The 15,114-nt window shown below is 42.0% G+C and overlaps 1 protein-coding gene across 9 annotated transcripts in view; it reads left to right on the top strand.

The window, feature by feature from the left end:
- The window catches only part of NTRK3 (neurotrophic receptor tyrosine kinase 3), a 403,447-nt gene that overhangs the window by 268,755 nt on the left and 119,578 nt on the right, over positions 1-15,114 (top strand). Inside the window, exon 13 of one of the 9 annotated variants that reach the window (XM_084773603.1) lies at positions 14,081-14,215. The exons of the other annotated variants lie outside the window; for them this stretch is intronic. Within the exon in view, the coding sequence (XP_084629729.1) occupies positions 14,081-14,215 (135 nt within the window). The remainder of the gene's footprint in view (positions 1-14,080; positions 14,216-15,114) is intronic. 9 annotated transcript variants of the gene reach the window in all.

The following is a 15,114-nucleotide window of genomic DNA, read 5'->3' as shown; positions in this document are numbered from 1 at the left end:
AGTGGTCCTGATTTCACCTACTGAGCCATTTCCTATTTCTCATTCACGTCTGTTCTGTGTTCCAGGAAAATTATATACCTTACTTTTCTGGGAATGTAATCCTTTTTTTTTTTTTTTTTCTTTTTTGGTTTGTTAGAAATGTCGTAACAAAGCCCCATGTTTTAGAGCAGAAATAATTTAATATATGATAGTTTTAGAGAGGGAAATCCAAACTCAGTGTGTTAGCAGAGCCATGTTCCCACTAAAGGTTGGAGGACCCGGTCCATTCCAACTCGCTCCCAGCTTCATTGACAGTAATGGGTGTCCTTTAACTTGCAACTGTGTTACCTAGATCTCTGTCTTCATGCTATGTGGAGCTCTTTCTGTGTCTCTGTGTCTGTCTCTGTCTGTGTATCTCTGTCTCTGTCTCTGTCCACCTCCCCACTGTGTGTGTAATTGTGGCGCGCGCGCGCGTGTGTGTGTGTGTGTACATGTATGTCCAAATCTCCCCTGGTTTATTATGTTATTATAAGGAAACAGCCTATATTGTATTTGAATCCATCCTAATTATTTCACCTTGCTTCCAAATAAGGTCACATCCTGAGGTCTTGAGGCCACTACAATTATACCAGTAACCACCCTCTAATTGCTCTGCTTTTCAATGCTTTACCCCTGCCTTGCTTTGAAACTGCACCCCAGTACTTTTCTCTAATTCTTACCATATCTTCCCCCCACTTGTGACCATGTGATTGTTCTTTTACTAAATCCCCTTAGCTGTGGGTATGTACCTCTCTAGATGCTCACATATATTTCTCCTATCATAATTATTTGTCACTGAGCCCAAGTTGTCTACAAAGTTCCGATTTCTCTTTTTTTTATTTCCCCTGGCTCCTGGAAGTTTGAGACTTGGTTATTTGCAAAATGCTCCTCTGCTAGGCTTAGAAAGGTGTGGCCCTCACCTTCTTGGCACTGAACATTAGGATTCTTTTGGCAATAAATTTCTTTATTTATTATTGTCTCCCCTTTCCCAACTCTGTGCATGTTTATAGGCCTAGGAGGCCACACTATGTGTCAGTCATGCGGCTGTTTGGAGCACAGTGAAAGGGGGCTTTGAAGCTTTTGGTAGGTATCTGTTTTAAGCTCTGTAGCTACCACAAAGTGCTGAGGCTGTGTGACCTTCACAGCATGAGTCACACGGGTCTTCTGCAAGCAGGTAGATGTAATGAACCTACATTTATAATTATTTTTATTTTGTGGTGCTGAGGGTAAAACTCAGGGCATGCTGTACATGCTGGGCAAGTGCTCTGCCACTGATCTACAATCCTAGCCCTATCTTCTGAGTCTTTTAGGGAGACTATAATAATTCCACTTCCAAAATAGATATTGTTTCTGTCTGTATGCATGTATTCTCATTGTCTTTTTAAGAGAAAGGCTCTCTATAGATGTTGTTTCTGACAGGTATCCAGTAGATCTCTTTTCCCCCTTCTTCCTCTCCTTGGTCATCTTCACTAAGTTCGTTGTTACCTCTAATCAAGAGACTCTGGAGCCAATAAAGTGATGTATAAGCTTATGCTATTTAATTTTTAGGGCTGTCAATTTAGAATGTGTCAATGATCTGATTCTATTATCCTAGGTCCTGTTCTAAGGTAATCTGCTTAAAATTGATACCAGCTAGGATTTGCACTTTATTGATTACATTTCCTGCTAGACTCTGGCCTTTGCCTCTTGCTGACCACATCCTGAACAATATGTCCATGACCTCAAGAAAAGTCAGACATTCTGGGATACCAGATGGGACTTGAGGGTTTTGGTTCTAGGGTCACACAATCAAATTGAAGGTAGGAGAAATTGGTGGTAAGGTAACTTATTTTTTTTTTACATACCTCACATAGTTATATTGAGGCTAGCATAGTAATCATTTATGATCTTTAAAATTGTTTTCAAATGTCAAGATAGTAAAGTAGGATTTGAGAATGATGTGATATATTGCTACATATATTCTTATGCACAAAGAAATCAAATCACATGGTTCTAAAAAAAAACAAGCCTATTCTTTAAAAAAATCTGGCTTATCTCTTAGGGAATAGAGAAGTTAAAATTTTCTTCTGCATAATACACAGAGGATTTAAGAGCAGAGGAGATAGGATGACATAGGCTGGCCTCGAATCTGAGCTCTGCATCTTATTAAAGGGGGACTGCATGAATTATTGAGACCTTCTAACTTTAGTTCCCCCATCTACAAACTGGGTGCCATTACCATGCTCATGTTATGAAGATGCCAGAGAAAGTGTATGAGGAATTCTATGTATGGCATTTAACTCATTACCTGGCCAGATGTAAATGATTATATATATGGATCATAAAGTTTTATTTAATAAAATAGCTAGTTGAGATATAAGAAAAAATATATGAAAAGTTTTATTATAGTGTATATATTTAAAATGGTTATAGACAATAGAACAAATACCATAGACATGCAGAAGTCATTGCCAGGTTATCTAAAGGAAGTGATCTTACTTGTATCATTTAAACATTGAATAGGATTCACATAAGAAAACTAAGCTTGAAAATAAGTAGCTAGGAGAGAGGCATTCTAGAAGAGTAAAGACAGAAGCTGACATATTCAAGGTGTGGCCAACTTAGAGTTTAACTGCGTGTGAGTGGGGGATGAGAAGGTATGTCCAGGATGGTTGTTGAAAATAGGGTATGGTAAGACTGGGATGTCAGCCTGTACTTATTGAGGGGGAGGAGTAGAGGCAGGGGTACATTTTTACAGAAAGCTTCTTAACAGGGTAGTGGATTATTGAATTCCTTGTCTTACTGATACAATTAGATAATGATATGTGAGATGAATTTATGTAATGAATGGACTCTGGCAACAGTGACCCAAACAGTGACCTTAAAGTAGGAGTGGGTGGTGGGAAAGCATGCGGCGGCACTTGGTAAGATGTGCCATGTTCCAGCTGTTGGTCTGAACGCTTTTATTTATTTTTTCTTATAAGGGCATCTGTGACATAGATAACAATATCCTCATTTAGCAGAAGGGAAATTGGGGCTCAGAGAAGTTTAAATAATTTACTCAAGGCTTTCAGATCATATACAGTCGGGGTAGCAGAGAACAAGGATTTGCAAGCCAGGTCGGTCTGTCTCCAGATCTTTGTGTTATTCTTTTACAAAGCGGGGGTTGAAATGTACATATGAAATATTACAATGTAAACACCTGACCTAAGATTTAATTAAATATGGGAATAAGGACGACATTGACAAGAAGTGAGGATGGCCCCATGTGTTTGTGTCTGGGTAATTACAAGGCTGGTGGTGACTTTAAATAGTTGGCTTTTCAGCCATGGAGATGTTTGAGTGGAGTTTGAGATTCTGCACTTCCTGGTATCTCCTAGAGCTGTTACTGCACATGCTCCTGCTTGTGGAGGGGGTCATGTGATCTCACAACAAAGCTTTGAGTATTCAAGGGTAAGAGGACTGATCCCTGAGAAGCCACCAGAGAATGGATGAAGCAGAAAAGCCAATAGAAAGGAAGGCAAAAAATGATCAGAGTTATGTGCTGCTTGGTGTTGGGGAGTCAGAAACCCAGCCTGTGTGGCAGGATCAGGTTGAAGAGGAGTGGAGGAAATTTGGTCACAGAGTCACCATTGGGATTCTTAGAAGTGTGCACGCACGTGTGTGTGTGTGTGTGTGTGTGTGTGTGTGTGTGTGTGTGTGTGTGTGTTTTCTATGAACAAGCGAAATTTTCATTGTGGAGGGGGAAATGTGAATATTCTGTAATAGTTGAGCTTAAGTTTGGAACTAAGTCACATGTTAATATGTTAATGAACTAAGGGAGTAGTATAGCATAGAATAGTAAAATATAAGGCATTACTTATCACTCGTTAGGCTAGAAACTTGTTACATGAACCTATCAAAAATTATAGGTGACCATATGAGGATTTCTTTTTAAAAAGAAAATAAAATAGGAGTGACATAAAATACTGGAGATTCAAATAATTATGGAATAGAAATGGGGTCTGGGTATCATGTTAAGACATCCTCAAACAGTGACCCTAAAGAAGGAGTGGCTGGTTGGGAAGAATAAGCTTGGTAACATGTGCCATGCTTCAACTGTTGGCTTGAGTGCTTTTTGAATTATCAGGAAAGGAGAACGGATGGAAAGTAGCAGTAAAAAACAGTTAATTTTGTAACCAAGGAAATAAATGAATGCAGAAAGAAAGAAAATGACTGAGCTTTGATTCAGATTGTAGAGGAAGTTCATGCTTAGCGTACTGCCTCTGTACCAACTGTATAGCAATAACAGAAAACAGGAGACAGACGTGTTTGGTCAGCAAAACAAATAAATAACCTTGTGGCTAGAAGTGGTACAGCAATAAAAGATTACAAGCAGAGGAACATTCATTCTTGTGGTGTGGCCAAAGTCTGGAAGCAAACATCAGGACAAATATTTGTATCTATCTCAGGAGGGATCTTCAGAGGGGTCCCGCTCAAACTAAGGCACCAGCCAAGGACAATACAGGCGGTAAACCTTAAGCCCCTACCCAGATCTAGCCAATGGACAGAACAGTCTCCACAGTAGAGTGGAGAGTGGGATATTACTTTCTCACATACTCTGGTGCCTCACCTTTGACCATGTCCCCTGGACAGGGAGGCCTGGTGGCACTCAGAGGAAGGACAGTAGGTTACCAAGAAGAGACTTGATACCCTATGATCATATAGAGGGGGAGGTAATCCCCCTCAGGAACAGTCATAGGGGAGGGGAATAAGGGGAAATTGGGAGGGAGGGAAGAATCGGAGGATACAAGGGATGGGATAACCATTGAGATGTAACAAGAATAAATTAATAAAGGAGGAAAAAAAAACAAAAACAAAAAACAAAAACAAAAAACAAAACAAAACAAAACAAAACAAAACAAAACAAAACAAAAAAACAGAAATGTCCATGCTTCAGGTTGCCGAGAGCAGACTCGGAGCCCCCATCCCCTCTCTAAGCTACGCAGTGGAGACACAGACTTCTACAGTGAGTAGTAGAGCTCCTGGAAGAATAAGCTTCTCTTTTCAGAAAGCACAGCTAGTAGGAATTTCTGAGCCTTCAGGAGTAAAGACTGAAGGAATAAAGATTCTGCCTTTTGGAAAAGGCATGCATGTTATTGACGGCTATTGTGCTGCATTCCCAGCACTATCCTGTAGGGGCTCCACGCTAATGAGGGATTTTGTTCAAAAGGTCCAAAAGGCTACCTGGAAGCAACATCAGCCATAAATTAGAAAATACAGGAGAGCAGCAAGGGGAAAATGAAGAAGAATATGAGGAGAAACTTCCCACTCTGAAGGTGATTTATAATATCAAGTTATGAAATACATAAACAGATCTAATGGTAAAGATGGTTACTTGACTTTCCTTCAGAAATAATCTGTAAAGTCTAGCCAATAAAATAAGACAAGGGAAAAAAAAAAGATTTGGAATGGGAGTTGACAGTTCTTATTTTGAATGGTGCTCGTTCAGTCTATACACAGTATCAAAGGATATTTGTTAGTGAACTGTTAGTTAAAGTGTTTCTGCAAAACGGCTAAAAACATGATAGATAAATGAAAATAAGTACATTTCTATGCATGCACTTCTATAATGCCAGCACTCAGAAGGGTGAGGTCAAAGGGCTACATGTTTAAAGCCAGGCTATACTTCATACTAAATTTGAGGTCAGCCTGAGGTACATAATAAGGTAAGAGTCTATCTAAAAATCCAAACAGTGGCCAATGAGATCATAAAGCAGGTTGAAGGGGTTGGTGGCAGAACGTGGGGACCTGAGTTCAAGCCCAGGAACCCATGGGATGGAAGGAGAAAATTTACTATCGCATCTTATTTTCTGACTTCCTCATAAGTGCCAATGCACATGCCCTTTCTCCCCCAAAACAAACAAAGAAGCAAATGTTTTAACAGCAACAACAAAAATATATTACACAAACACAATTAAAACATTTAACTTAAAACAAATAACATTTGGCAAAAATGAAGTCAAACAAAATAGTACATTAAACGGTATAAACGCAGCAAGAGATGTGTCTAATTTCTATACTATTTTGGGATAAAAAAAGACAGTAATGATTATGAAATGAATACGTGGGGCAAATTCTGAAGATATGTATATGTAGGCTATAGGTTCCATTTCTGGCATTACAAGAAAGTGAAACAACAAAAGTAAAATAAATCACGTCAATGGATGAAAGCTACACACAGCAGCATAGAAAGTGTCCTGTTTTGCTGCACACAGTGGCTCATGCCTGTAAGCCCAGCACTTGAGAAGTGACTATAAAAGGGTCAGGAATTCAAGGCCATCCTTAGCCACATAGCTATAGTAAGTAGACAGTTGAATACACACACGGGCAGGTATAAGACTCTGAATTTTTGTGTATATGCTTGTAAATTAGCATGCAAGGGAGAAACTATTCAATAAAATAAAGTCATAATGGTGCCTCATACCAGCCACAAAATACCTGATAACGTGAGTGAAGTTTAAAACAAAGATTTTCCCCCCACCAAGATTCTTATTTTAAAGTGGTTCTCAATATTCAGAATAAGTTTCAATGAGTTGCCTTGTGTTTCTCCTTCATTCAGCTTCTACCACAGGGACCATCCTCTATCATCAGAACGCACTCATAATAACTAGGAAGGCAGTGCTGGTACAGTCCTGTTAAGTAATGGCAATGCTCTTTGGATTTGATGGTTCCCTGCCCCACTGTCTTTTTTCTGACCCATGCTGCATTAAGTGACCAGGTCTCTCTAGCTTCACTAGTCAGGTTTTATGCAGAATGTGTATCATCTTAGGCTTATCAACTGGGGTAATAGCCTTGGGGGAAGAACACCAGAGAGACACAGTAGTATTTTTTTCACATCATGTCAAGATACACGCTTAAACACATAGGTGGACACAGGGATATTAACCTTGACCACCCAGCTAGGATATTTCCCAGGTGTTTCCTGGAAAAATTGCACAATTCCCCCCTTTCCTCATATTTTAGATATACACTAAAAACAGCATACTTAAGAGGGGGGAATTATGTTCCACGTTCTTGAGTGAAGAGCTCCTGCATAAGGTATTTAGGATTCTTCTGTATGGAATATAGACCCTTATAAGAAAATATGGCTTGAATTTGAGGAGCTAAACAGTCTTTGAAAAAATATCATAAATAGCATAAAAATAACATCGTAATTTTTTGTTGCACAGTCTTGTCCGAACATTTTTGCAATTCTCCTGCCTCAGACCCTGGAGTGTTGGGATTGCAAGCATGCCCCAACACACCCAGCATATGGCTGCATTAATTTAAATCCTTAAAACCTTTAACCTTTATACAAAGGCAAGCAATGGACTAAGAGAACACATTTCGGCGTGTGCAGCCCATAGAATTTGTATACAGAATAATTAAAAATGCCCACAAATAAGAAAAGGGTAACACTCATGTTTTCTACATTAGAAATTTATATTGCAATTACAAGGTAATATCTACCACTCATCAGTTTGGAAGGACAAGTGTCCAGTAGGATCATGCATGGAATTACCAGCCAAGATGTTCCTCCATTTAGTGATTCTAGGAATATGAGTACTCTGAATTTTAGGAAAATATTCAGCAACGGAGTGGAATTAGGGATCTGTGTACTCCAAAGGAACATCCTCAAAAGATGTGCTTTTCAAATGTTTCTGTGCACAGGGATCACCTGAAGAGCTTGTTGAGATGCAGATGTTAGTTCACTGATCTGGAAGCATCTTCATTTGCACCAAGCTCCCAGCTGTTGCTAAAGCTGCTGGTTCATTCACATGCTTGTATTTGAGGAACAAAGCTCTGGAGCAGAGATAGCAAACTGTGCCTGTCTGACTCCTGCCTGCCTTGTAAAAGAAGTTTTTTTTTGGGGGGGGGGGAAGCTGGGATGTGTTCTGTTTCCTTTTGTCTGTGACTGCTCCCAGACTCCCCCTCACTTGGCAGAATTTGGTAGCTGCAAAAGGCACTATACAGTATCCATAGCCTAAAATGTTTTTTATCTGGTCCTTTACAGGAGAATTGCTAACTACTGTTCCAGAGTGTTGCTCCCGTATGTGTGTAGAGTTTTGTCAGAAAGATTATTGCAACTTCTTGAATAATAGAAAATTAAAGGCAGCTAGCAGTTGATAGAACTGGAAAATGAATTGGACAATTAACACAATGAATTCCATCAATTAAAAATAACTAAATGAAGGGCTGGTGATATAGCTCAGTGGTAGAGTGCTTGCCTTCAATGCAAACGGCCTTTTGTTCCACTCCTGGCATCATAGGGAAATAAAACAGCAACAGCAACAACAACAACAAAAAACTAGATAAAGTTAGTAGTAGATGAAAGCGAACACATCAGTACCAGAAAGCATCCTGGTTTGCTAGGTTTGGTGGGGTAAACCCATAAGCCCAGCATTTGAAGGGTGGGTGAATAAGGGTGTAGACTTCAGGTCAAGTTACCCTTATGCTGCAGAGACGGGAAAAAAGAATCTATTTCAGCTTACAGGTTCAAGGGCGAGAGTCCATCAATATAACAATGGCATGACAACAGTTAAGGAAACCATGGTGGTGGGACCAGGTGTGTGGCTGATCATATGACCATATGTTTGTTCCACACACAGGAAGGAGAGAGTGAGAGGGAGACAGGAAGTGGAATGGGGTCATTTCTTATCCAAACCATCATGTTCTTCAGTTTTATAGCAGCGAGTTTGAGGCCAGCTTGAGTATATGAAACCTTGTCTCACAGAACAAAAGTCAATCTTATTTTAGAGTTGAAAGGCTAGGCAAACCAATAATGCAATCTGTCTGTGGGTGTGTGCATCAGTAGGAATGCCCATGTCAGTTGCTTATTTCAGAACAGTGGTTAGCTCTGGTGGGAAAAAACGATGTTAGCCACACACAGGGGAGTCCTTGGTCATGATTATAATAGGCCGTCTTCAAACACTGAAAAGAAAATAGCAAAAGTTTAGGAACTGTTAATGCTGGGTGTTGGGCACAGGGATTTGATAGTCTCTGCATCTTACTGATATTTCAAACTTTTGAAAAGAATCCAAAGAATCAAGAAAGAGGAAAACGCATAATTAACATAAAAGATATTTGAAGGGAAAGAAAGAAATGCAGACGGACTATTAATACCTGCGCTGTCTTTCCTCTCAACTGATGAAGAAAGAGATGTCCAGTGACCTCACACCATCCACCATATAGCAACGTTGGAGAATATTGGAACTGTTTTATGATATTGCCCTAGAGAGTATGGAGACTTTGGCTCTGAAAAGGTTTATTCGTGTCATGTGGTGGAAGGGGGTTTTACTTCTTGAGGGTGCTAACAGTTCCCTCTTGTAAACCAGGATCAGCCTATTGTTGAGATAGTCTAAGTAATGCCGAGGGCACTGTCCCCCAGTGTACCTTCCCCCTTTTGTTTGAGACTCTCATAGAAAGCCCAGGATTCCAGCTTCTATCAGAGGATCCGAGTGTTCTGTGTACTTTTGTCTCATCCACACTTGGTTGACTTCCACGGCCATGACGTGGGTGCCTTCAGCCTCAGCGCGTCCTGAGCCAGCTCCATACAGCTGGAACCTGGTTTGGCTTTGCTGGCTGGTGGGACAGGAAATCTCATTCTATACTTTTCCAGCAGTGCTGGGGCTGGGAAAGGGCACCTTAGATTGAAGCCAGTGGACTTCAGTGTTCATCCATGATACATAGGATGTAGGAGATGTAACAGCTGTATTTAAAAACCCAAGGACTATTTTCTACATACCTTATCTGTATCTGGCACTGTGTATGACACAGTTGTCACATTCACTTCTAGAAGTGGGGTTTTGTTTTATTTTGGGTGGCACCCAATATATTTTTTTGTTTATTTGTTTAAAAATTACTTTTTTTTTCTTTTTCTGAGACAGGCTTTCTCCATGTAATAGCCTTGGCTGTCCTGGACTTGCTTTGTAGACCAGGCTGGCCTCAAAGTCACAGTGATCCACCTGCCTCTGCTTCTCCGAGTGCTGGGATGACAGGCATGTGTCACTGAGCTCAACTAAGAATTGCATTTATTTCTTGCATTTCTGTGCATATGCGTGTGTGTGTGTGTGTGTGTGTGTGTGTGTGTGTGTGTGTGTGTGTCAGGGTACATATGTAGGTGTAAGAGATCACTTGTGTAAGTTATTATTCTCCTTCTGCTGTATGAGTCCCAAGGATTAAACTCAGGTCCTCAAGCTTGGATGCGAGCACCTTTACCTGCTGAGTCATTTTACCAGCCAAACTGTATTTTCTTAATGAGAACCTCATTTCTCAAGACAGTACCCTCCTATGCCCCCAGCTGTGTTCCTGAGCTGCCTACTATCTTTGAGATAACAGGCTTGATCTTCTGCAATAGGTCTCCAGGACCTATGAGGGGATGACCCCATGACCAGAGAGGGGATTAGTTTTGTGTTAAAGGCGAGACCCTCAGTGAGTGCTGAAAGCCATGACCTCCATGTGTTCTTTAATGCACAGGCAGAGCCTAATGGCTGCTGAGTATCCAACTCAGGTAGGAAGGCTGGCCCTTCACATAAATAAGTGAAAGGGAGGAGGAGCCCACAGAGAGGTGGGATGTGGTGAACTGGGAACCACACAGCTCATCCTGAGAACTCCAGCCATCTGCCTCAGGTGATTGTTACTGTGCAGAAGTGATTCTTCAGCTTTGCCAGATCCCTTAGATTTTTAAAAGAAGCTGCAAATAAGGATATTTTAAGTGTGAAATCTTCTGAATTTTAAATGCTGGAAAATAAGTGAAACTTCAAAAAAATTTTGGAAATTCGTTTGATTCGAGTGGGAGTAGGAGGAGAGGGAGAAATTGAGAGGCAGGATGAAAGGACAAGAGTATATGTGTGTGTGTGTGTGTGTGTGTGTGTGTGTGAGAGAGAGAGAGAGAGAGAGAGAGAGAGAGAGAGAGAGAGAGAGAGAGAGAGAGAGAGAGCAGTTTTGGGGCCATGTGTGGCTAGGCTTGCTATCTTAAATTACAGATAGGAAGGTGAGCTTTAAACAATAAGATTTGAGACTTAGCTAGGTACAGTGGCACATGCCTGTAATCCCAGCACTCAGGGAGACAGAGATAAGTGGATCTCTGTGAGTTTGAGGCCAGCCTGGACTACAAAACCAGTCCAGGACAGTCAAGGATACACAGAGAAACCCTGTACCTGAGGAAAAAACAAAACAAAACAAACAAACAAACAAACAAAAACCAATGATCCGAGTCTTAACTTGACCCAACATTTCTAGACTTTTACTGAATTTGATTATAGGAGAACTTAAGTTCCAAAGAGAAAGCGCCTACCAAAGTAACAGTCCAGAATAACACAGTCATGGCCCGTGACCCTGAGGAATTCTCCCCGTGAATTTGGAGGAGGCAACACCTAGGCAGAAAGTGAAGCGAAATTTTACCTGAGAGGGAACTTCTCTTCAACATGGTGAGCTCTCTTGATGACCCTGTTCAGAGTGGCTAGGCCAGGACACTGGACAGATGTCCCCCTGCACTATGCTAGGGGGACTATTTTGAAAATTAATCTTCTTGCTACACTCCCTACTTCTTCCTCCTCCTCCTCCTTTTCCTCCTCCTAAGTTATTTTTAATCCTTCCTAACCTGAACTCCAGGAAATAATACCAAGTGCAGTTAATGTCTAGATGGAGTTTGGGAATCCTTACTGGAAGGTCCCAATCCAAGAACCATGTTCCTGCCAGAGTGATGGGGATCCAGAGGAAAGGTGGTCTGGGATGTGCTCGGATGGAAAGGGACTATGTGGCTCTCTAGCTATAAAAGCTCTTTGTGAGGAAAGAAAGCCCAGCCTTCTTTCTATGTATAGCTGGAGGGGGCAGGTTCCTCTCCACTGGAGAACGGAAGAATGTCCTAGGTACTGCTGTCTTGTCTTCCTAACAATTGGTTTTCAGCAAGGGGCCCTATTTCCAAATAGGTCATTTCTAGTATTTTGGAGTTAAAAAAATCTATATTTAAATTCAAATTGCTATGAAATAACATTAGAAAAATTTGAAAACATGGTTAATACTGTACATGTTGGAGGATGTTGGAGGATATTAGCCTTGCACAGTGGCTGGCATGATAAGGAATCTGCGGGCTTCATGGTGATTGGTGGTGTGTCTGCTTATAGGGGCTTTGATTTGGACTCTTTCTTTATCTGAAGACTGCTGGAATCACGGCTCAGTAACAGTTTACTCCTCACCATTAGAGAAAGGTGGGGAGACTTTCAAAAGAATGACATGCCAACTGGGGCAGGGTAGCCCTCCTTCCAGAATTGCCTTGGCTTCTGTGTCCCTGTTAATAAAGCTACCCATGTCCTTAACACCAGAGCCCTATGCATTTCATTTCATCCTTGCAATGTAACAACTCTAAGATGACTATGACACTTGAAGAGAGAAGATAGGAAAGCAACCCAGTGGTACCTAAAATAAGCACTTTGTGAGTAGGCTAGGTAACAAAAGGGAACAGAAGGAGAAGCCCTTGCAATTCCAAAGTTAGATGAAGTAAGTGTAGGCAGGAGACACAGGAAGATGCTCATCACTATAGATGCTAGAGAGCTGCTGGCAGCTAGTCAGTCTGCAAAGTGGAAACCTCAGCCAGGAAGAGATGCTTGGGGTTTATACAGCTGTTGGGAAACGGAGGTTTGACATTTTGCGCTTTCGTTTGCATTGCACAGCCGTGGGGACTGAGTTTTCTGTGCTGCTGAGGATACAGAGAACTTGGCCATTCATAGTGAGTCTGTTCTTGGTTCATTGGGGCAGATTCCAAGACCCCTCACTCAATCCTTTGGGTGCTCCACATCCTTTTTCTCCTATCCTCATCCCTTACAACTCCCCTTCCTTTTCCTGGAGCAACCCTAGCATTTCTGGCTGCCTTCTCAGACTTAGACAATCCCCGATGTCCAGGCTCTGTTCTGAATTACAGAGAGTCTGCAAGTTCCTTCATGCTGAATGACTCTGGGGAGGGCTGCTGAGAGAGAGAGAGAGAGATAGAGGACTTTTTTGATGGGCCACCTGTGGGCAAGGCTGTCCTAGGAAGTGTGTTCACCTTTCCTTAGCCTTCATTCTGCCCGTCTAGCCTTTTCCATGCATCTCCTGTGGTCCAGGTCTTCCCTGACCTCCTCTGAGCAGCTGTCTTTCTTTCATCATCTGGGGTTGTTATGAGGAGCGGGGGGCGGGGTAGGGGGATGCAGGAGTTTGGAGTGGTGCCTCTTATGCTATCAGGCTTCAGCTTTTAGAGTCTTGGAAAGGCTCCACCCGGGAAAGAGTTCCAGAGAAAACAAACTTCAGATCCTGGCTCATATGGGAAAATGTCCGTGTTTACAGAGGCAGCTTTAGGGACCTTGGCAGGGACCGAGACAGGTTTGGCCCCGGTCTGTAATGGATCTGACACGGGGCCTTCCTGGGCCCATGGATGTTGCACGGTCTCTAGAGGAGGGAATCGTTCTCAGAAGCTGCAATGCAATCACCTTCATGAGGCCTATAACCTTAGAGTCTCCACTGAAACTCACTTTTGCTGTTGCATAGGGTTTTGCCCTGACAATGATAAGAAAGATTTGAAGGGACCACCCCCTCTGTGTCATCACCACTGTTTACAGCACCAGTTCTTTCTTGGACATTTCTTCCGTGGGCTAAGAAGCCAGAAAGGGCTTCTTGGGCCCAGTAGACTTATCTTCCATATCCTAAAACTCCTGTCCTATCCCCAACTCAGGAATGGTACCCAGGATAGTAAAAATGGGAAGGATAATTTGGGGTGTTAAAACTAGTAAAGGGGATAACTTCTGGGCCAACAGATTAGGAAAATGATCGGGCAGACTTCATGGTGATGGCAAATTTTTTTTCTTTCCTGACTCCAACTTGATCAGTTTGATAATGCCGCTGTGCGATACTTAGGAAAATGATTTGATTTTTATATATAAAATGAATGAGGCAAAGCAGTGTGGATACAGGCGCTGGGAGCACTTGATTTCTGTTTCTGGCATTGTGCATTTAAGATGACTTTCCCCAAGTGTTTGCCCTTGGGGTTTAATACTGACCATTAATGCCCTGTGTCTGCCTCTTCTGCCAGGGGTCTTTTCAAACATAGACAATCATGGGATATTAAACTTGAAGGACAATAGAGATCATCTAGTCCCATCAACTCACTATATATATGAGGAACCTGAGGTCCAGAGTGGGGATGTGTCTTACCCGAGGTCACATGGTGAGTTGCCTCCTTTGACATCTCTGTATGAGGTAAAGACCCCTTCCCCTACCAGTTTTGATTCTTAAAACCCAAAGACCCATAAGCCCTCAGAGGACTAGGATAAAGCTAGGTTTCCACTTTAAGAGTAGTACTCAAGTCTTTTGAGTTAGAGGAATCTCTTTCAGAGGAGGAAGGTTCGTTAGGCTAAGGTGAGGGATTTAGGAAAGCAAGAGAGAGAGAGAGAGAAAGAGAGAGGCCAAGGCCTGGATAGAAGCAGTGGCACCATAAAACTTTCTCAGCAGGCTGCCCAGACTCCTGGACTTCCTGTCTTACCCTGTCAAGTGCCAGAGATCCCCTGCCTGAGGTTCAGCACAGAACACATCGCAGCCCATGGAAAACCAAATGTCTCCTTAACCTGATGTCATAAACCAAGGGAGTTCCCCCTCTATTTTCATAAACTGATCTCACTCCATGCAGACAGAGATGACATAACAACCAAAATGACTCATCCTTGCTTTGCTCGTGCTGTGTCCTACAACTGAACTCTGTTTTAGTGTCTCCCCAGCACGGATGCCCAATACTCAGGGGCCCATTGTACCCTCTCCATTCCCACATATAGCTTTCATAGAAAGCTGGGGTTTATCTCTTAATTGCCCCCATTCCCCCACATATAAATAGGGACTTTTATAACCTGGGATTGATGGGATAACCCTTTTCTGGGTTTGATTAGGAATACCATGTCACTGACATCCTATTCTGTCCCTGGATGCGTGACCAGAAAGGAACCAAGCTGTCCTACAAGTTTTCTCTTCTTGAGGCAGCCCATGACCTTGTGGCCAGCTGTGTTACTTACTCTTCCACGGTGTCTCTAAGCCCTGTAAGACACAGAATTATTGGAAGGCCGAGTTCTTAGCTGT

Source organism: Acomys minous (assembly GCF_964271855.1).
Source record: "Acomys minous genome assembly, chromosome: 2".
NCBI lineage: Eukaryota > Metazoa > Chordata > Mammalia > Rodentia > Muridae > Acomys > Acomys minous.
Note: the sequence above shows the minus strand (reverse complement) of the source record. Positions and strands in the feature narration are given on the sequence as shown.